The 22,872-nt window shown below is 39.1% G+C and overlaps 1 protein-coding gene across 9 annotated transcripts in view; it reads right to left on the bottom strand.

Annotated features, from left to right (window-relative positions):
* Positions 1-22,872, bottom strand: part of Sp100 (SP100 nuclear antigen) — a 95,929-nt gene that overhangs the window by 25,012 nt on the left and 48,045 nt on the right. For 8 of the 9 annotated variants that reach the window (XM_010608107.3, XM_033764675.1, XM_010608106.3 and 5 more), the window contains exons 8-16: positions 20,844-20,987; positions 19,826-19,909; positions 17,942-18,022; positions 17,040-17,084; positions 15,853-15,954; positions 7,200-7,253; positions 6,501-6,572; positions 3,299-3,412; positions 2,279-2,332 (exon numbers count right to left, since the gene is read on the bottom strand). In XM_010608107.3, coding sequence (XP_010606409.1) covers positions 2,279-2,332; positions 3,299-3,412; positions 6,501-6,572; positions 7,200-7,253; positions 15,853-15,954; positions 17,040-17,084; positions 17,942-18,022; positions 19,826-19,909; positions 20,844-20,987 — 750 coding nt within the window. The remainder of the gene's footprint in view (positions 1-2,278; positions 2,333-3,298; positions 3,413-6,500; positions 6,573-7,199; positions 7,254-15,852; positions 15,955-17,039; positions 17,085-17,941; positions 18,023-19,825; positions 19,910-20,843; positions 20,988-22,872) is intronic. The other variant, XM_010608112.3, reaches the window with a different exon arrangement.

Genomic DNA, 22,872 nt, shown 5'->3' with positions numbered 1-22,872 from the left:
AAAATGACCAAATATTTCCTGCTAAATAAAAATTTTGAGAGTTTTCTCATTTAAACTCACTCTAATTACTATGTAGTAGAAAAAAGATGTTCATGGTACCATAAAGATTTATACAACATACAAAACTATTCAAAAAGTTATACAAAGGAAATTCCTAGTGGGAGGACATTAGATGAAACATGAATAAATGGGTAAACATCTCTTTTGTCCCCCAATTAATCTGACAATTAGTGGATTTAGAATCACAGGTTCCATAGAGCCTGGGAAGGGGATGGGGAGAGAGCTTCTTGAATTCTCTAAAATTCACCCCAGTAAGTCATTGGGATTATTCCATCTCTGAGCCTTCCTTTCTCTTCTGCAGTTCCTCTAACTGCAAAAGAAAAACTAATATTCCAATAGGCAAAGTCACTGCATGATCCAACTGGTAACTTAAATCATGAAGCAATAGCATGGGAAATATTTTTTAAATTCCCATCTCACATATACAAAAAGAGGCAAATCCCATGTGGATGATAGGTGTAAAATTTGAAGTGACCAGATACTTCACAACATTCTATAAACAAATACAGAACAGTATTTTGTAAGGCTTGAGGTAGAAATAGCTCTTGTACATATGACAGGAAACTAAGGAACCAGTGGGAAAATGGCTGCCAAATTAGACTACAAAAAAAATGTAAAAATTTATTAGGACAAAAGATTCTTTAGGACACAAACTATTAGATTAAATGTGTACACCATAAAAGGATCTCTATTGTCATCATAGTGAGAAAGAGATAATCACCTCAACTGGAAACACCAATATCATCCAACAACAAAGACTTCTAGAAAGAAGCAAAACAAATAGCCAAAAGCAAAAGAGAAGTTCCTGCCACAATGAAAATGAAGATAATGTGTATTAAAGCAGTTCTGCCTTCAAGCCAGCAATACAGAGGAGACCAGCTACCCACTCCCCACACCCCACTCGAACAAGAAAAAGAAGACCTCTCTGAGGATCCTGCAATAAAGGCACACCACACAACCATAGTTGATATTGTAATTGATCTAATCAGTTGTCCTCTCTGGTATAATGACAATGAGTTTGCCTCAGAGACATTAGAGACTCAAAACCTAAAGAACAGCTGTATCTGGAAGATTGAAGTATTAACCCAGGAATTAAAGCAAGGACAGTACCAATGACAAAAATAGAAATGAGAAGGCATTTAAACAAGACACAAACACAGACTTCCACCCCACCAAGGTAAACTCTGGGGGAAATGAGGTGGAAAAGTCTGACAATCAACGATCTGGATACACTGAACTGATAGCACAGGAAGTTAAAAAAAAACTTAAAATGAGGCTCTAGAAAAATTCAAAACAAAAATAATCTCCAGATAAGCACAGAGATGGTGAGAAAAATAAAAGACATGATTAGAATCTCTAGAACAGAAACAGATAAAAAATAGATGAACTCAGGACCATGATGGAAACCATGAATGTCCAGCATGGGAAAGAAATGGAAACCTTGAATGCCCAGCATAGGAAAGAAATAGAATCCATGAAACAGATTCAAACATATCCAAGAGATTAAAAACTCCATTGAAAGCATTTGCAGCAGAATAAATGACTGTGAGGATAAAATTTCAGATATAGAAGATAGCATGGTGGTCAGTGACATGAAAAGACAGATCTCTTAAAAACAATAAGGGACCATGAAAAATAAATCCAACAACTCTTAGATGATGCAAAGAAGAATAATATAAGACTGATAGGAATCCACGAAGTAGCAGGACAAAGTACAAATGACATAAAAAACTGTTCACAGAATTAATGACAGAAAATTTCCCAAACAGAAGGGAAGAATTCAACATACAGATAAGGGAGGCATATACGACTCCAACTAATCATGATCAAAGCAGCCCTGAAATAACACTTTTAATAATTCAACTAAAAAAGTAAAATGTGCTTGTTTTGCTATAATATACTAGTTTAATGATTTAAATATACATGTAAGGAAAACATGTATATCAAATTACCTTATTTAAATAAATAAAACTATACTCCAAAATATATTTATACATGCACAGATACATTCTTGAAAGACCAATGACTATAGAAAACAAACTTTTAAATCAAGATAAAAAATCACAAAGGTATAAGCATTTTGAAAAAAAAGTTGTTACTTTAAAAGACATTCATTTTTGTCATGCAAAAGGTAGAGAAAATAGTGACAATAAATCTCAGCCTTAAAAAACCATTCACTTGTAATGTGAAAATGAAACAAATTCTTATTTGTTCTTACTTCTTTTCCCAATGTCTTTTCCCAAAGTGGAATTGTTTCCCACAGCCACAGCATCTAGAAAGTGACAGATCAGAGAACTGTAACATAAGTCAGAGTTACAAATATTATCATAGAGGGCTGGTGATTTAGCTCAGTAGTTCTGCTGCCCACATTGCAAGTGCAAGGTCCAGAATTCGATCCCCAGTACAAAACAACAACAAAACAAATATTATCATAGTATCATGTCTTTGACTTCCTTATGACAGGTACAGAATTGATGCCTAAGGTCTTTCTTTAGTTCTTCAAGACTTGGGAAATCTCTTAATTATTCAGTTGTAGTTTCCTTCTTTATATAACAGTAATAGCAACAGTTATCTTCCTCAGGCTTTAAATTTTTATGAAGATTAAATAAGACATGCAAAAATTAATAGAAAATCACTAAATAAATAAATTATATATTGGAGGATATCTTTCATTTTTAGTTATCCAGGGTATTTTTCCTGACAGGTACCAGAACCATTTCTATTTCCAGGCCTTTCTAAGGTTGTGACAAAGTGACACTACCATCTGCTGGATCTACCAACTGAAGAATATGGCTTTCTTTGTTTCACAGAGAAGGACAAAAATCATATAAATCCAATCCTTTCATACTGACATGCTTATATAACAAGAGAGACACTGCCATTTTACCAGTGTATTTGTACTACAGCATCCACTTATAACTGGCAAGCCAATCTTGTTAAACATAACTTCCCATTGAATGTTTGCTTCTCTGTGGTTCCCAGAGGTTTGGGTCAAAAAAATACAGAGAACAGGCTTCTGGATTGGGCTTGTTCTTGTCACCATATTCTCACAGCCAAGTACAGCAAGGAATGAGAAGTTCTGGTATTCCCCAGCCTGGGTGCCTGAGGGCCCATTTCCTGGTGGTGAACCAGAGTCTGTCTGATGTTCCCCTTGAGCTCTAAGCACCTGCCATAGTAACACCCTGTTGTCTGTAGTATTTGTGAGCCTTCTCCATCCCAAGACCCTTGGACACCTTACCCATTGTGTAAGATGCTTGCCCATTTTCTATCTTTTCTTCTTGGCCTCCTGGCACACATTCCGAGGAACACATGACACAGGGACATTTATTTCCAGGTCCTTGCAGCTCTGCTCCTAAATTGTGATTTGTAAAAAATGTTCATTTGTTCCCCCCACCATCTAAAGATCCTTCTTTTTCCCAACATTGGTGACTCCCTCCTCCCCACTCCTACATCAAAGGGTGGCTGTACCTCTGGAATCTCTCTTTCATCATTCCTCCCTATGCATAAGTCCTCTCCCTTCATAGGTGATGTTGAGAATTTCCACTCACAGGAAAGTGCTAATTGCTAGTGTATTTTAGAAACAGAGAACAGTGCAGGAACAAAGACTGGTTCTAGGGTGAAGAGATGATGCGTGCCTTTGGAAGCCTTCAGTCTGGAGTTTGAAGGTCTCAAGAGCTGTTCCAGTGATATCTAAGACCTTCAGAACCTTGGACAGAGGCTTCCTGGCAGTTTACAAGGCTGGCTGGAGATGTCTGTTAGGAACTGTTAGGTTGCAGATGGTGATTGAAGCCATAGGAGTGGGTGAAATGCTTAGGTAGGTTTTGTGTGATCTGGGCAAGTGACCGGGCCACTTAAATACCTGAGAACACTTTGAAAACTCACTGCTACTGTGAGGCAAGCTTCACATCAAGTTGCTTTGGTTTCATGTCCATCTCAGATCCTGCAGTCTCTCCAACTCTTCCCTTTTTACATTGTATCCCCTCAAAATTTTTCTCATCTTTTCACACTTTCTCTACATAGTTTCCTTCCTGCCTCATCTTCTATGCCTCTCCTTTGTCACCTCCTGTATATATCTATACCACCAATTTTTCTGCACTCATATTGCTGGAACTATTTATCACTGAGGCAAACTTCTTATTGATCACTTAGCTGTTTTTACAGTGTCAGTCCTTGTCTTTATCCCCATTTCTTTCATTCATATTCAATCTCACCTCACAGATTACTACTGTCTGTATCATCAAATGCCAGCTCTTTTGACAATGACCACACAGCCAGCTCTATTACTTTTGCTAGTTCCCTGAGAGCTTTCTATGTTGCAAGCCCATCACAGACTTTGTTTCCATGTTTCTGGTACAATTTCTGAGAGGAAACTTGGAAATCACCTCCTTTCTCCCCAAATTCCCACTCTGGTATACTTGGATCTGTGTCCACTTAGGAGAACTTGGAACTTATTCAGATATCTTCTCATTTGATAACCTAGCCTATCTTTCCCATTCTTTCTCTTCATGCTATTCATTCCAGGTCATCCTCCCCATCCAGGAATCCTGTTCTTCTTTCTCATTTGGCCCCACAGACCTGTAGAAAGCAGTTATAAGTCTGGGGATAGGTGTGTGTGTGTGTGTGTGTGTGTGTGTGTGTGTGTGTGTGTGTGTTTGGAAAGATAAAGCATTGTTCCTGCTTGTGCAAAACAAAACAAAAATAATTAATATTATCACAGTTGGCTTTTCCACCACATGCTAGTAGGTCTAATTCCTTCTAACTCTCTTCTTCTAGTCATTTAAATATCTTAGATTGACAAGATACTGATGAGAAATAAGAGAACAACAGTCTATAAGCTATAGAGGTGACCAGGAACACAACCCAACATAGTTATGTGGCACACTCAACTGAGCTTAGAAAACGACACCACTACTCAGCAGCCACCTCAGATCCAACAGAGACTCAGCCTCTTTTTCTTTGTGGCCACATTTCGCTCTCCTTTTCAGTCCCCACCCACTGCCCTGCCTTTATGCATTTCTAACTCTGTCTCTTTGGAAGTCACCAATATTGTTCTTTCAGTGATGCTCTTAATCTTTGTTCTGCCTTTTGTTTCTCTATTAATCCTTTCTAGATTTATTCTTCTAGCCACTCTGTATACAGAATAGTCAGCTCTTTTCCTACCCTGTCTGTCTGTGACTTTCACCTTCCCCTCTCTATTGAAATGTATTTGTCTCAACAGCTATATCTATATGGAAAGAGAGAAAAAGTGAAAGGGAGAGAGAGAAAGATAGAGGAAAGGGGAGTGGAAAGAGGGAGGGAGGCAGAGGGGGAAGGAGAGGGGAAGGGGGAAGGGGAAGGGAGAGGGAGAGGGAGAGGCTGTCAGAAAAATCTATACACACTTTAGCAGTCACTGTACTAACAAATGTCTGGAAGCCAATGGCCACCACTTTGAGCACCTCTTGTAATTGCAGAGGCCAAAGGTAACTTGTATTAATCTGATAATGTCTCAATATTTTTTATACAAGTTTTTCTTTTTCTGATGTATACATTTTTTGCCAGACTCTGTATATTATACGTATATTTTACACATATCTATATATATTATATATTATACATAATTTGTATATATACACCCACATGTGCATGTTACACACATATTTTATGCAATATATTATATATATTATTTGCTTTTGTTGTTAAATAAGCTTTCTTTCTTGAATCAGGTACCAATGAATTTCCCTGTGAATATCCTGGGTCACTTTTATCACCTCTTTAAATTCTGATCGTGTTGCATAGCTCTTTTCTTCTTGTTTGTTACACATGATATTCATTCACTGTGAGATACTTGGATTGTTAGTGACTATTGTTCCTTTAGGTTTCTGGCCCTTACAAGTGTGTACATCTATTTTCTTTACCCAAAATGAGGCTTGCAAGAGTTAGCCTGCTTAAGTCTTAAGGGTTTTGTGATGACAGAATATTTGTCAAAGCACACTAAAGTAGCACAATCCAATCCAATTACACTGTGAAGGACATTTGTCAAAAACTATACTAACATTTGAGAGTGATTGATCCAAAGTTTTTATTTCTGTCTATAATTACATAGCAGGACCAGTTGTCTTTTGAGGTTTCTACAAGTACAAGTGACAAATGACCATTATATCAATAGAAATCTAGGACCCTTGTGTTACCAGGCATGACAGTGGTTATTAATAAAGATAACATCATATTGTCATTTATTTCTTCTATAATAACAATATATAATCACAAACATTTAGCAAGACTCAGCTTGGTAACATGAGTTTATAATAATTTTCTGCCTCCTTTCATTTTCTAAAGTTATGAGAAGGAGTTCCCAGGATTGACTGGATACAAGGCAGTCAAGGTGCTCAGAAATATAGTTGCTTTTAGTTCAGATTCCTGACATCCTGCAGGCCAAGTCTTGGTATCCTAATCTTCTTTACCTGATCCACTTCTTAGTGTTTCTAGATGCTCTTCTCTGTGATTCAGTTTAGGAGAACCACCACTGCTGACCCCTGCAGGAAGGAGGAAAATGCTAATGCTCTTTTGTCTTAGGAACCACCCCAGAGGGGAACTGTTTAAAAGGAAATGGGAAAAGGGAAGCTTGTGTGGGAGGGTTAGGAATGTCCTATTACCAGCTACCTTCTGGCTTTATCTGATCCACTGGGCAAGGTTGTTCCAGGAACCATCCCAAGGCTGGGGCTGAAAACAACTTTGCCAACAACTCCCTTTCATCACCATTTCTTACATTTCTCACCTTCCACTTGTTTGCACACATTTCTGCTTCCGCCTCTTTTTCTCCAGAGGGACATGGAAGCAACATTTAAAAGGTATCAGTGCCTCCACCAGCTGAGCCCTAAATAATGGTGCTGAGCAGAATGCACTTTCCACTTGGGAACTATTTCATTCTCTTTCTATGGATGAAAAATAAACTTGTATTGTGCTTGTGCCATTGTACACTTTGAGGCCCATGTGTTACAACAGTTAGCCCAACCCAACTAATTCAAAGTGTATACTGTGAATCATCTAAAGATCCTAACAAATCTATCTTGTTATTTCAAAGGATATTACAATTTTTCTGAATGAAGCTTTTGTGGCAAAGGGAAGTATTTGTTACACCAAGAGTTTTTAACTGGCCTTACATCTTTTCCAATTGTGTGTCCCTGACACAGATGGTTTTCCAGTATTCTCAGGCTCTAGAAAGAAAAGAAAGTTAAAACCAGTGATCTATAACTACAAGGGTTATAAATTTTATGACTTACATTGCAGACAGGATTTGGATTATGAAGATGCTATGATGATTGATTCTGTTTTCATTTTAAGAACAGAGTTCTCCACCAAATGGGGTAGAGACCCAAAATTATTTAGCCCTAACTGCAAAATCAAAGCCACTTTGAAAATCAATCTGCATTTGTAGGTTGCAAATGACTAGTTCAGCAGTGAATCTGGACTTGTGTTGCCATGAGTCCCTCTAAAACACGAGCATATTTGTTGTGAATATTCATACAACTTTCTGTAGAACACTAAGATAGTATATTTAAGAATGGGATTCTGCCACTAGAGTATATTGGAGGCCTTTTGCAATATAGATTACAAACCACCTTGTCTTTCTAAAATAATAAAGCATTTTTGAATTCTAAAGTATACCTGGCTTCAAAGGTTTTGAAAAAGGATCAGAGACATTTGCTGAGTCCGGGGGGTTAGTTAGGCTTCTTCCAGTAACTTTCTACAGATAATATGTAAAAAGCCTCAGTGGTTTAAGTGCCAAAGTCTCCCCATGTTTGAAATAGGAGAAGCAACATTTATTTTGCCTACTTTTTGGTTGTTCTAATGATCAATGGAGACCTCTACATGCAAAAAGCATTTTCAGTTATCACAATGTGGGTAATGTCATGTGTAGAAACCAAGTTTTCTGATAGAGGTGGGCTCCCTCTTTGCCCTTTGCCCAGATTGAGGTGGGCCCCCTCTGTGCCCTTTGCTCAAGACAGAGAACTGCAAAAATTCCATTCTGTCCTAGGCAATCTCCACCCTGTGTTTCAGTTCCTCTTTTTATGGCCCAAGGATGAATCTTCTTCCTGATAGTTGCTTAAGATAATCACATGTTTTGTTAATTATAGAATTTGATTAATCAAGTGTTCTTTAGAAAGAGGAACTTGATTCTGTGCACCTCCCCACCCATAGGTATTAGTAATTTCCAGTAAACACGCCAAATATCCAAGTATAATCAAAAGGTAAAAATAGCATCAATAAAAAGGGAGAGCCTCCCTAACCCTATATAATCCTGCTTCAAAGATGGGTCTAGACTCTCGTTTTCTGATCCTTTCAGTCGGTGAAGTACGAGAATCCAGGCTCGAGCTTGCAATAAACTTCTCATGTAATTGCATTGGACCTGACCCCTTGGTGGTCTTTGGGGACTTGGTGACTTGGGCACAACATTTGGGGGCTCGTCCAGGATCCCCAGGACCCTAGGACTCACTCTGGAGGAGACTGGCTGGCCTGTTGTGTGAATGTAAGTGTTGAGTTTAAGGATGTGTTTTTTTACTGTGTGTTTTGCTTTCCGTCTATTCTTTTTTTTCTTTCATTTGTGGAACAACGAAAGAATCTTTGCAAGGAAGGCCCCTGCTTTCTCGGATTGAATGCAGGGAGGGGCTGACCAGGACTGAGATGGACGTGTTAGTCAGTACCTAACAGGCTCGGGTCTTGGGAGACGTTCCAGGCCCCTGCATTCGCAGATCAAACGCAGAGTTCGTGGATCAAACTCCAAACTTCTTTCTTTCTGTCTTTATTAAGGTGAAGTGGGTCGCTCCCATGACGGTGTTGTTATGCCACCGCCTGTGTGTGATATTTGGTGTTTTTTGGTGTCCTTTGTGATTGTGTTTTTTCTGTTGGTTTTGTGTAGATTGTGAATAGTTTTATGTGGACAAAGATGGATGTGATCAATAATAACGGGACTGTCCCAAATTAAATTATTCCCCTCTTCTTAATGATTGAACACTTTAAAGAAGTGAAAGCATGAGCTCTTGGTTTGTCTGTGAAAGTAAAAAAGGGAAGTATCAAATTATTGCTGTTTGGGAAATCCCCCTCATTGGTTAAAACCTCTTTTGCCCTCACAGCTGCAGGAGCCAATATTGGTTACCAAAGAGAAGGAAAATTCTGAGGATCTGGCTCCAAAAACACCCAACTAGATTGCTTTCTCATTAATTTTAAATTGGCTTTTTCCCTGAGCAGGAAGATGAATACAGAGTCAAATTCTCCAGGGGGAAAGAAGGAACTAACTGACACAGCCCATATTGGACTTTAACCCGAGTCTCACTGGAGAGAGCAACTGCCTGCCTCCTTGAAAGGGAAGAGGTGTGCCCCCGGGATTTCCTGGGTTCCCTTTCTAGGAAGCAGAGGCCAGCTCACCGGTAGCAGAACAAAAACAAAAACAAAACAAAACAAAAAAATGAATAGATCTGAATGGTGAGATCCCCTGGGTTGTTCCCTAGTTTGTCTTTGAAAGGGGCCCAGGGAAGGGAATGTATTAATCTCTTATGTTACTGTGTGTATGAAAGAGGCTTGGTTAGGAGAGTGAGTGAAACGAGCTACGAAAGCTATCGGTAGCCTCGTCTTTGCACCAAAACAAAGGGAGGGGGCACTTGTGCTTAAAGAGCCCTCCTGGAGTTGCGGAGCTTGTGTGGGTCAGTCCTGCAAGTCTGGGGCCATGCTTAAGAGGACATAATGGAGACTCTTGTGGCGAGAAACTCTCCTTTAGTCCAAGTGGGCCTGAAAGAGCTGGAAAGCGCAGAACCAGGCTGGCAAATGAGACACCCCACCCTTTGTTTGTCTTGCATCATCGGACAAGGGAATATCTAATGGCTATGGAAAAATGTTAATATTAAACCAACTGTTGGGCCAGGGATTTAGCTCAGTGGTTCGGTGTCCTGCTTGCAAGCACAAGGACCTGAGTTTAATCCCCGGTACCAAAAACAAAACAAAACAAACAAAAAAAAAAAACCCAACTGTTTTTAAGTATATAATTTAGAATTTTAATAAAAATTTTATGGGGGACTATAAGATAAAACTGCAATCAAAGATGTTTATGAAACCTTGTGAGTTATCATGATCTCAGCTAAGCCAGACTTTGCCCCCAGAACAACTCTAGATAAAAGTGAAGTTATCTGCCTTTGTTTCACTTATCTGAAACTTTAATAATTTGGAGCCTAATGTATTCTAAGAGCTGTTCAAGCTTCTGCTCCATGGTAATCAGTTATTAGTGCAAACTATTTAGTTTTAATAAATTTGCCTCTCAGGAACTGTGACATTGTTGCAGGCAAATCCCAGTGTTTCCCTTTTTTGGAGAAAGTTAAGCTGCTTCCCCCTCCCAGAGCTGCTAAAATAGAAAGTGTGGAAGAAGTAAAAAGCAAGAACAAAATTGTTTAGCTCTATTGCACCAGAGGGTGCAAATAAAAAATATGTTAAAATTTTAATTATTTGATAAATGTATCTTTGTTTTAATTTAAATTAAGTTTAATGGGTGTGTTTAAAATATTTCTTATGCATTGCAAATTCTTGAATTATAATTGTAAGGTTAATTTGTTCTTTTATATTTTGTTGATAAAAATTCAAGGTTAATACTGTTCTATGGGTAGCCAATCAAATTTTCAGATGTAATAATCTGAGAACAAGAAAAGAACATTTTAAGATTTTAACAGTTGAAGTTTGTTATAGAAAGTTAATAATAAATGAGACAGAGGAAGATATTAAGAAAGCTATGGGTAAAAGAGATATACTTTTGATATGAAAAGATTTTGTATGTATGTCTTGTTAAAAAGATATAAAGAAAGATGTGTAAGACCAGAAGGCTTGAGTATGTGGAGAAGGTATGTGGAAGTGATTTAACAAAAAATATGCATGTTTGCTTGTTGGTTTGAAGTTCATTACAGAAGATTTATTTTTATAGTAACAAAGAGTTTTCATTCCTTTTGATTCTAATTCTATGAGAGATCTGTTAATTGACCTACAAAAGCTTTGATTAGTCACAATTAAGAGATTTTATAATTCAATTGGACAAATATTGAGTATATTATAGTTTTATAAATTGTTTTATATGTTTGTCTGTGCTCAATATGTTAAAAGGTGTTTATCCAATTATATTTTGATTAAAATGATAAAAAGGATATTAATAATTTGTTAATTTCTATAATCTGGCTTTATAAGTCAAAATTTTGACAAGATAATTAAATATAAATTCAGGTCTAAATAGACTCCTGTTAATAGTAAAAGGATAGCTGCTCAGAAAAAATTCATTCTGGCCATTATCCATTAGTGACCTTCTCAGAAGATATCCCCAATAAATATGGTTAAATATGTTGTTATAAAATGTTTATATTGGTTATCATCAAAAAATTAGATTTTAAATATGTTATTGTGAAGTGTTTATAGTGCTTATTTTCAAAATAAGATTTTTGTAAAAACATAGATTGAGATTCTATTAAAATGTTTTTAATATCTGATTAAAGGGTATAAAATTTCATATATAAAATTATGATTATTGTTAATTTTCTGGTGTACTAAAGAAACAGGGTACTAAGAGACTTAATGTTGTTTTAAGAGACAAGAGATAAAGTTTATGTTGCTTAAAAATAAAAAGATTTAAAGTAGATGAAAAAAATTTTTGAGATAAAGGGTTTTTAAAAGATCTAAATTCTCTTTCTATATAAATCTTTAAAGGGCCTGGAAAGATAATAATTATTATAAGATAAAAAATAAGAGTCAGCATTTAAATAACTAAAACTAATTCTTCTGCCCCCTGTATCAGGGATCCTAAATGCGATCCAGCCTTTCAGTTTATATCTGACTAAAAAAAAAAAAAATCATATTGTTCTAGGGGTGCTCACTCAAGAAATAAGCCCATAAAATTAGCCAGTGATATATTTATCTTAGAGTTTAGATCCAGCTGTAAAAAGGTTCTCTTTGTTTATAAGCCCTTCTAGCTACAGTAATGCCAATTAAATAAGTTGACCAGGTAACCTTAAGAAAAAGTAAATTATTCAGTTTCTCCACGCCTTTTAGAACTATTAAATAATAGGACATTAATGGCTCTCAAATAATAGAGTCACATAATATCAAGCCCTCATCTGTGAAAATCCCTGCCTATATTTTGTTCCAATTAAAACCTTAAACCCTGCTACTTTTTGCCCTTGGAACCTGGCCCCCTGATCACAACTGCCTTGGGGTCACTAACAAATTGTTCTACAGTCATCCAGATCTGCAAAAAGACCCGCTGCCTGAGGCTGACTTTGTCCTGCTCAAGGATGGGGACAACTTCATGGAAAATGGGATAAGCTATGCTGGCTATGCAGAGATGACTCAAAATAAAGTGGTCCAAGCAAGACCCCTCCCCACTGAATTGGTCAGCTCAATGAGCAGAACTGTGGGCACTCATATAGGCTCTCTGATGGGCAAAAGAAAAGAGGGTAAATGTTTCTAGAGATTCCTGATTGCCACTTAGCATATCTATGGCATAGTCTATACGGGTGTGGTCTTCTCACAGCAGAGGACAAATTTATTAAAAATAAACAAGATATAATATAGTTATTTAAGGCAATGCAGAAATCTGACAAAGTAACTATAGTAATTCAAGAAAAAAAAAGGATATAGTAGCAAATGACAATGCTAAGATAAGCATATAAGCCAAAAGGATAACTAAACAGAAATTTTAGATGATTATACCCACCCCCTATAAAGGTTATAAATATATTTTAATGTTGGTTTATACTTTTCTAAATGGCCTGAGGCCTTCCCTATAAAAACAAAAAGGGCTTCAGAAATATGCGAGATTTTATTAAAAATTCCAAAGTTTCGACTGCCTCCCTCCATAGGCAGTGATAATGGGCCAGCATTTATAACAGAGGTTAAATAAGATCTAGCTAAACTGTTATACTGCTTATTGATCTCAGAGTTCTTATAAGGTTAAAAAAAATGAGTTGATCTGCTCCCTCTGGCCTTAAATTAAAAACTATCCAAGTCATATTGGGTTCTCCTCATGTGAGGTCTTGTTTAAAAGGCCACCCTGTATCTTGAAATTTTATAAAATTATCTCAACTGGGCTTATCCAGTATAAGATCACAGCTGTTAAAACTGGGCAAATATTTCAAAATATTCAAGGATAAATTAAAACCGGGAAAAAAGAGACCCAGTAACGGCTGTGACCTTGACAATATTATTAAAAATGGGTATCACAGGGGCTAATATTGGAGCCGCCCTCATTACACAACATCAGCAATACAATGGCCTGCGGATGACAATTGATCAAGATATTGAAAAAATAAAATTGTCAATCACTAAATTACAAGAGTCTTTCAGCTCCCTTGCTGAATTGACTCTGCAACTTAAAAAGAGGGATAGATCTAATTTTCCAACAGCAGGGAGGCATGTGTGCAGCCTTGGGAAAAAATGTTGTTATTATACTGATCATTCAGAAATAGAGATTCTACGGCTAAAATTTAAAAGGGACTAAAAAACAAACAAACAAACAAAAAAAGAAAATACAAAGCCAAGGGTGGTTTGAGAGTTGGTACACTTCATCCCCCTGGCTAATTTCTTTACTTTCAGCCTTAGCTAGATCTTAGGTTTAATTTTACTTGTAATAGGATCTTATATAATTAATAAGTTGATTGCTTTTATTAGGCAGAAAATAAGTTCTGTACAATTGATGATACTGAGACAACAATATCAGCCTCCTCCTGAAGACAAAAAGTCTCAAGTGTCCAAGAAAAATTATAATGTCCCCTTTCTGTCTAATCCTTTTTCTCTTTCTAAGGGCCAGATGTGCATTTAGCCCAAGCATTCTAAAGGTAGACAAGTTCTTTGGGACCATCAGAAAAAATGGATCTGACCAGCGGCCCTGGAATGGCTCTCAATTCTGTATCCTAAAAAACCTTGTCTTTATTGTGTCACCAAAGTTTGGGGGTGGTTGGGCAAAAGAGTAAATGAGTTAATCAGAATAAGAGACACAGCTTTTGTTACAGGATATTGTATACAACATAGCTTAAAATTCAATCTGGTGAAAGATCTGAGACCAAATTGGGTAATGGAGAGCCTTTGGAGTAGTTGGTTCCCAATAGGTAGAGCTATAAAATTTTTAGTACACCTTTTCTGCCATTACCCTACTTTCCCTACACCCTATCCCATAGTTTATCCCTATTGGATCTATTGGGATGCAGTGTTCCTCAAGTCACTAGAACTGACTCCCTTAAATTAAAAAACCAGAGATTATATAAGACACAGTTGTGGGACCTAAGGCCTAGATACCTAAAAGAAGCTGAAAAACACTGATATAAATGCTCCCTGTCTAATAGATATATTCCTCTTACCTCCCCTAGACCTCTCCAAGAATTAGCAACAAAAAAGCTCCTACAGGACTCCAGATCCAAAATAAAAGAACTCGAGGTACATCAAAACTACCACCGGCACAAATGATACAAGACCCGACCCTGATCTCAAGGACCTAGAAGACCCTTGCCCCATTTTTTAGGTTCCACAATGCCCCTATTCAGCAGGAAATAGTTTTACGAGGACGACGCCCCTATGTCACAAGATTGGGTCCCTAAGGTCCTTGAGAAGGGGGGAATGTAGGAACCAAGTTTTCTGATAGAGGTGGGCTCCCTCTTTGCCCTTTGCCCAGATTGAGGTGGGCCCCCTCTGTGCCCTTTGCTCAGGACAGAGAGCTGCAAAAATTCCATTCTGTCCTAGGCAATCTCCACCCTGTGTTTCTGTTCCTCTTCTTCCACCCTGTGTTTCAGTTCCTCTTTTTATGGCCCAAGGATGAATCTTCTCCCTGATAGTTGCTTAAGATAATCACATGTTTTGTTAATTATAGAATTTGATTAATCAAATGTTCTTTAGAAAGAGGAACTTGATTCTGTGCACCTCCCCACCCATAGGTATTAGTAATTTCCAGTAAACACACCAAATATCCAAGTGTAATCAAAAGGTAAAAATAGCATCAATAAAAAGGGTGAGCCTCCCTAACCCTATATAATCCTGCTTCAAAGATGGGTCTAGACTCTCGTTTTCTGATCCTTTCAGTCGGTGAAGTACAGGGGTCCAGGCTCGAGCTTGCAATAAACTCCTCATGTAATTGCATCAGACTAGACTCCTTGGTGGTCTTTGGGGACTTCACAACTTGGGCATAACACATGTTGGCTACCATCTGTCAAAAGCTATGTGTTTAATGGTGATAATCAAAAGGGTTTCTTTATGTCTTTGTTTGTTTTTTGTTTTTTTGAGACAGGGTCTCACTATGTAGTTGAGGCTTCCCTGAAACTCACTATGTAGCCCAGGTTGGTCTTGAACTCACATTGATCCTCCTGCCTCAGCTTCCCGAGTTCTGGGATTACAGGTGTGAGTCACCACGCCCAGCTTCTTTATGTGAATAATTATAGAATAGCCAGGGTCTTTTGAATTTTAAACAAGTTTGTAACAAAACTGAGCAATAGCAAGTGATGTCTTCCTTTTCTCTACAAAGTAGAAGATGGGCAGAAGTGGAAAGCATGCTGTTAGGTCAATTCTTTGGGGCCAACAGATCTGGTGGTATGTGATAAAAAGTGTGTTGTCATTCAACTGCAGTCATCTTGTTAAGCTTGGATTTATAATTTTTTTTTTTTTGCAATTTTCAAACTATCCAGAGGAGGTAAAGGCAAAGTGCAAGTTCCCAAGACTGCCTGGACTGTGCTGTGGTGTGTGCTCTGAGTAAATCGTGAGCTCTGAACTTGGACCGCGGTGTCTTGGAGGTGGGAGGACAGGCCTTACCTGTTGTACTCAGCCTACTTCTGCATCGTAGGCTGCAGAAGTCGATTTGGGGGAGTGTCTCTTCCTCACTGGATTCTGAAGAGTTGTAGTCATGTTCTCTCCCTGCGGAAAGGACCAAATGTCCCCAGAGGCTCTCAGTGTGTTACAAGGAAACCAAGACAGGATAAGAATGTTCTCTATTAAAAGACCTAGGGAAAACTTTAAAAGGCTGGCATTCCAGGTCAAGAATGTCCCTCCCACAGACCACTGTGATATGTCTGCTTCTCAAATTCATTGTGCCCTGTAGGTTAATATTTCATCCTTCACTGCCACCTGAGCTTGAGGTTGAGAAGGTTTTGTCTTAGCCCTCTGTCTTCTTACACTGTATTATCTTTTTTCTTTTATTTGCCCTTTTGAGGATCTGTTGTGGGTTCTGTATCAGTATTTATATATTTTTATAACTTTGTTTATTTCTCGGGGCAATCAGAAATTTGGTACTGAAGAAAATGGACCTTCTACTTGACTATAAGGGTCACTCCTCTCTCCCACATAAACCTTAAGAAAAAACTTAAAACTTCTGTTTAAAAAATTTTAAAAAATGTTTGTTATGTTTGTGTCATTGAATTCTTTGGGACCATATTTTACAGCAGTTTATTCTACCTAACTAATACAAAAAGTTAACGTAGAAATCTTCTAAAATTAAACCATGTTTGTATTTTAGTTTGAAGACCAACCATAACAAAGAATTAGAGTTAATCTCTTGTAGAAACTATGGTTCATCAATGTCTTAGTTACTGTTCTCTTGTTGAAACTAAATACCTGACACCCAAAGTTAAAGGAAGAAAGGTTTATTTAGCTCACACTTTGCAGAGGTTTCCATTCATAATTGGCTGGCTCCAAGGCAGGGTAGCTTGGCAGATGGGCATAGCAGAGGAGAATCAGTTCATGGCAAGCAGAAGACAGGAAAAGCAAGCAAGCAAGCAACAGCTAAAGCTCTTTCTATCCCTTATATTTTATCCAGGCTACTTAGTAGCACTCATACCCTTAATCCTAGGGCCCTTGAGCCTAGCATTGTACTATGAATCAATCCCAGTGTCACACACTCTAGATTCAGCCACCTCTGAAAAAACCCCACCTATGACCACATGAGGCTTTGGGGAGACAGCTAGACACAAGCCATAATAATTTATAACCATATTTTCTTTTACCTCTTTTCAGAGGGCTTTTTCTGAATGTTTTGAAATCCATAGGGTCTGTAAGAAAAAGGGAGAAAAATAAAGAGAGAAAATCATTATTTGTACACAAAAGACAAGGGCTATGACAACTCACACAGCAGACGGGCTTGTAATCCTAACCAAGTTTTCATGAACATTTTACTTTCTTTCCTTCCATTCAATCTGGTTCTGTAGGCCCAAAGTAGTAAGGTTGGGATCCAACCTGGCTTTAAAAACTTCCTTATGTAAATTTGTAGATGACTCTTAACCATTGCTAGCTCCATTTTTTTCATCTATATAGTAGGGATAACCTGGTTATCACACCTCCCTGTAGAGGTTTTTGTGATGATGTTATGAAGATTCATTTACAGAAATCCAATAAAAATCACAATGTATGCCAACCATGCATCTATAATTTGGGTTCAAACGTAGTTGAGCTGAAGTCATTTCTAGCCAATCAAAAATTAAATAACAGCACAAATTATTCTTTGATGAGTTTAAACTTGTGACTAAAGATAATACTAATGAATAGAGGAATACTGTGCTTACAATGTTCTGTAAAAGGTAAAGGGGGATAGAGAATAAGTACATTGTTTCAGTTCTTCAGTATTAAAAGACTGTGTAATAAAAAGGACTAATTTCATTAGCATATTTTTGCTATGTTTTCATTGTATCAATTATCTGGACCCATCCAGTTAAACAACAGTTTGTAATGCCTTCTTGACATGTTTCATTTTCCAATAACTTAGGGAGGTTAAAAACAGAAAATGGTTCCTTAGAAGTTCGAGAATCACAGTGTATAGGGAACACTCAGAATAAAATTCACCAGGCCACAGAGGTCTGGATTTGGACTCCGATATTCTGTCACCTAGGAGTTGCAACTCTGACATTCTTACTTGGTGTACTCTGACGGGAGCAAGTGGCTTCTTGGGTCTCCTCTTCCTCACTTGCTTCTAATGGGTCATGGTCACTGATCACTGAATAAAAGAATAGAGACAGTTAAAATATAAATGATTTAGAAAGCAAAATGAAAGATCCACATTACGATGCAAAGAGGCAGACCTTGTAGAGATGGGAAAAGCACTTGTGACAGTGAAGGGCGGGGAAAGGAGGGGAGGAGGGGGGACAAGGATGATGAGGATGTGACACGAATGTGTAGCAATCCCCCATGCTGGCTGTAATCGCTATGTATCTCAGACATACACTAATAAAAACATTTAAAAAATAAGAGTAAAATTTCTTAGGGGTTTCAGTTGTGACCGAAGAACCAGTCCAGTATGACATTCCCTCACAGGAAAACTGGGAGAAACCTCGAAAGCCCACGCCTTTCTAAACAACCTGCCTGGTTGGATAGTGACACTCCATTCTTGTCCCCAGAGGTGGAGACGATTCTCTGGTAAGGGATATCTTAGTGTGGCATGGCCCTTTCTCCCTGTACTTGTTCCTTTTACTTCTTACCCTTTCTACTTCTTATCCTACAATTCCACCTCTGTTCTGCATGCAGATGACCTTCAAATCTTACGATAAAGACGAGCTTCTTCTGCCCCTACCAGTACAGTGCCTCCTTGAGCCTTTTACAAAGCTGAGAATAATCTTTTGTGTTTGAGCTGTAGATGTATTTGGGAATGATTTTTTTTTTTTTGGGTGGGGAGTGGTTTTCTCACACTGAGGTAAACGTATGCACTGCCTAAAAATGGAAGCAAATTGACATTTTCCTTTAGACGATGTCGTAAGCAATTGGAATGAAGATCTTTTTTTTTTTGGTACTGGGAATCAAACTCAGGATCTTGCACTTGTGAGGCAGGCGGTGGGGCCACTGAGCTAAATCCTTGGCCTGAAAACTCTATTTTACATGTTGTTCTTTTGTAACCTCAAGACCAGGTAACATTTCCATTCACTCCTAGGTCTTAGTGTGTTTCCCCTAAACAGGCATGTCTCTAAAATCCTCCGGATCTAGAAAGTCAAAAGGGAAAACAAATCACCAATTTGCACATTATAGAGTTTTTAATTTTATAACAATGCTTGTGGCAGAGAGGTCTGAGAAAACCCATTTTGATAAAGCGCTTCTTTTTCACCATTTACAAAATGAGTAACTCAGAATCCAAGATGCTAGACTTTTTTGCTCTGTAATTCTTCATGAAATGTCACAGAAGAGTTTGAAGTATTTCTGTGATCGTGTTTTCTCATCTAGGATTCTACAGTGTCTACCCTGCATGCCCTTTAAGGGTCTGTAAAGAAGAAAATAACAAATTATTTGCAAGAGTCTTTTTAAAAAAATCTCTCCATGTTGCTAAACAATGTTGTTAAAAACAATACTTTGGGTTCCAGAATACTTTATCTCAAATCTTCATTACTACTAACATTAGATAGTTGAATGAGTTTCTTTTTGACGCAATCTGAAATTTGGGGCCAGATAACATGATGATCTCCCAAGAGTATGTAGCTTTTTGTTCTCTATAGAAATCACTGGATATGACTATCTCTTCATAGCATGGTAACTAATTTGTGTAAAAAAAACCCAGACTCATTACTCTGCTAGCCTATACCAACTACACAATCAATGCATATATAAATAGAATTATTAGTAACATGAATCCCTCAAAATAAATTTGTGATGTTTTCTCGTGTCCCTGCATTGCCTAAAATGGTTACATAAAATCAACACTGAGAATAAGGTTCTGGGAGAAACTGGATGCCTCATGCAGAATGGGTCATAGTAGAACAGCGTCTCTGAAGTCACCATCCTGCCACCCGCGTCCTGCTCTCCCGGCCTTCCTCACCAGGCTTTCGGCTCAGGGCTGAGGTGCAGGCTTTGAGGGTCTCCTCTCCGTCGCTGAGCTCTTCAGAGTCGTCACTGCTGATGACTGCACAAAGGAGCAAAACCCTCTGAGAGTCTCGGGCTGACCAAGGGGCCCATGCAGCTCGGGATCCCACTGTAACAGCTCCAGGAAGCTAAGTGGGGTCAAAGCCCTGGTCTGGTCCTCAACTGTGAAGACGGGTACAGGGCCTGATCTCAAAGTGAAGATCCAGCCCACAGATACGATGACATCCTCCCTCATTCTACTTCTTATTTTCCCTACTGTCACCTGACCTGTTTCTTTCACTCTCACTTTACTTCATGGTCTTCTCCCTGCTCCTGCCCTGGCGTGTCTGCTGATGGCATTTCCTTACACCTCTCTGTCTCGATGTGATCTTCTCATCTCCTCTCATGAATGCTGTTGTTCCCCGATTTTCTCCCTCTCTTTTCTGTTGTTTTTTTTTTCTGGTTTTTTTGAGACAGGGTCTCACTATGTAGTTAAGACTGACCTGGAACTCACTATGTAGCCCAGACTGGTCTCAAACTCACAGCGATCCTCCTGCCTCGGCCTCCCGAGTGCTGGGATTACAGGCTTGTGCCACCACGCCTGGATTCCCCCTCTCTTACCCAGACTGGTCAAACTCACAGCGATCCTCCTGCCTCGGCCTCCCGAGTGCTGGGATTACAGGCTTGTGCCACCACGCCTGGATTCCCCCTCTCTTTTTCTTTAACTCCTACCTCTTGCCTTCTTCTCTTCCTTTACAAAGAGCCTTTTGACGTGGATCATTTTTATGATCTCCATTTCTGCCTTTCAGATTTCCTCCAGTTTCTAAGAACTTTCTTGTGCTGAGCTAAACACTCACTTCAGCTTGCACAGGTGCTGGCCTCCTCCCTACCTGTCTCTGTCACAGGCCTTGCTGGACACTGACTGCACACCTGAGACCCTTCCCCGGGAGTCTGCTCCGAGCTTGGAAGAGTTCCAAGTCCTTTCGTGGCCTTACCTATTACATCAGTTGCCTGCTCACATTTAGCCCTGCGTTGGGCTCGTTGCTCATCTTCCGAGAAGAATGGTTTTTCCTTCTTTATATCCACCAGAAGCACAGAACAGGAGCCAACTTGGATTCCTTGGCTGTGCAGCTCTGTCCCTGGGGTGAATTGTAATGAAGAAAGAACATTCATCTCACTCCTCCACAGGCTCCTTCCTGCTTCTCACAGTGGGGAATGAACCTTCATCCTGACACCTCTTCCCTTTCTATTGCTCAGTTCTGTCCTTTCCTTTGTGTCCCTGTTGGTGCTGTTTTGTTTCCATCTTTCCCTGTACTTATTGTTCTGCTCCTTTGAAAGATAAGTTTTACTTTCTTAGAAAGAAAAGTTATGGCCACAATACGATATACATAGATAAGAGTGGGTTTTCAGTGGTCACAAAGGAAGCCATGCTGCTTTGGTCAAGAAGCAGATTCCCAAAAGTCTAGAAGACTCTTACTGACACTTCCCACTAATGGTTCTCATTGTCCCTCTCAAAGTTGACCCCATCTTGATTTCCCACACCTAGATACATTTTGACTTTTATATAATTTAAAGAAATTGAATCATTCTCTCCCCACCCTATGGCAACAGAAACATGTTTGTGAGGGTCATCTGTGTTCATTTGGTATAACCCTTTTCACGACTATATAGTATTCCATCACAGAAATAAGCCATAAATTCATTTATCCAAATATGCTGTTTTATGTGTTTGCCCTTTATGAACAATGCTGCCTCGAATATTCTTTCCTATGGGTTTTGATGAACATAATATGCATTTCTGATTGTTCCTGCTTCAGAATGTAATTCCTGAGTTCTAGCGTGTGTACATTTTTAACTGAAAAAAGATCACAACAAACTGCATAAGCATATGTAAAGGCAGAGATGTAGGAGAGAGTCACAACTAAAGGCAGTTTGGTGTGGTGGGAATGTGGCATTGGGAGGTAAATGCCAAGTGATGGGGGAATAAATAGCATAGAAGGCACCCTTCTGTATCACTAACGCCTAGGGCCACAAGAAAGCCCTGGCTTTTACACAGCCATGGACCCGACAGAAACAAGACTGAAGGGCCAGGCCAGCCAAAGACCATTCTTCTAGTTGGAGTGAGACTGACAGGGATCGAGTTGAGTGCGCTCATGCTGGGGGTGGAGAGAAAAGGACAAGGGAGAAATATTTAACATTGAAACTGATAGACGTGGTGGATAAAGCGCTGGTTACTTTAAGCCAATAGGTTTTGGGAGAGTTTGTTACATGGCACAGGGGTGCCTGAGGCTGCCTCTGTCTGAATAAGGGTCCTTCAGACCCCTGAATGGAGGTCTTCGGGAGAAATTGGCTCACAGGACAGGTCTGGGCTGGAGATGTGCATATGGAGGTCGACAGTTCCCTGACGGCGCCTGAGGTTTGGAGAGGTGAGATGCCTCAGGGGAGGCTGTGGTAATCCCAGAGGCTCACGGGCCATGCGACGAGGGACACCTTGCCCTTCTCACGAACAACCCTGTGCCGCCTCCTGTGGCTGCTGCCTCAGATCCAACCGTGTCTGGATTCATCCTCTCTCACACGGCCTCCACTACACCGTGGTTTCACTGATTGTCCTTTCACGCATCCTCTCCTTGCTCTCTTTTCACCTTCTCGCATTTCATCCTGTTCCTTGGCATTCATCTGCCTTTACATCTTGCTCTGCTCATCCTCTTTTTCCCTGCATTTTCAAAGGTCACTGTCCCTCAGGGCCGGGAGTAGGGCTGCGCTTTGGGCACAAGAATTAAGGAAGCGCTTGGTCTTGGGGGCTGAGAACAACACCTTCTGGGGCTCCCTCTGCTACACCTAGCGCCAGCCTTGCTGTCTCCTTCCTACCCCATGCATCAAGTGATCATCTCTGTTACGTTTCCTACCCACTCCTTGTTTGATTTTGTTGCTTAGTTATCTTTAATTTTTATTAGTAAATATTTAGCATACACAATGGTCACATTTCTCTTGAGGAGTTGGTACATGTACACGTTATATCTTAAT

The sequence above is a fragment of the Fukomys damarensis genome, unplaced genomic scaffold (assembly GCF_012274545.1).
Source record: "Fukomys damarensis isolate Sample0158 unplaced genomic scaffold, DMR_v1.0_HiC HiC_scaffold_16, whole genome shotgun sequence".
NCBI classification, from domain to species: Eukaryota; Metazoa; Chordata; class Mammalia; order Rodentia; family Bathyergidae; genus Fukomys; species Fukomys damarensis.
This window is presented reverse-complemented; position numbering and strand designations above follow the sequence as displayed.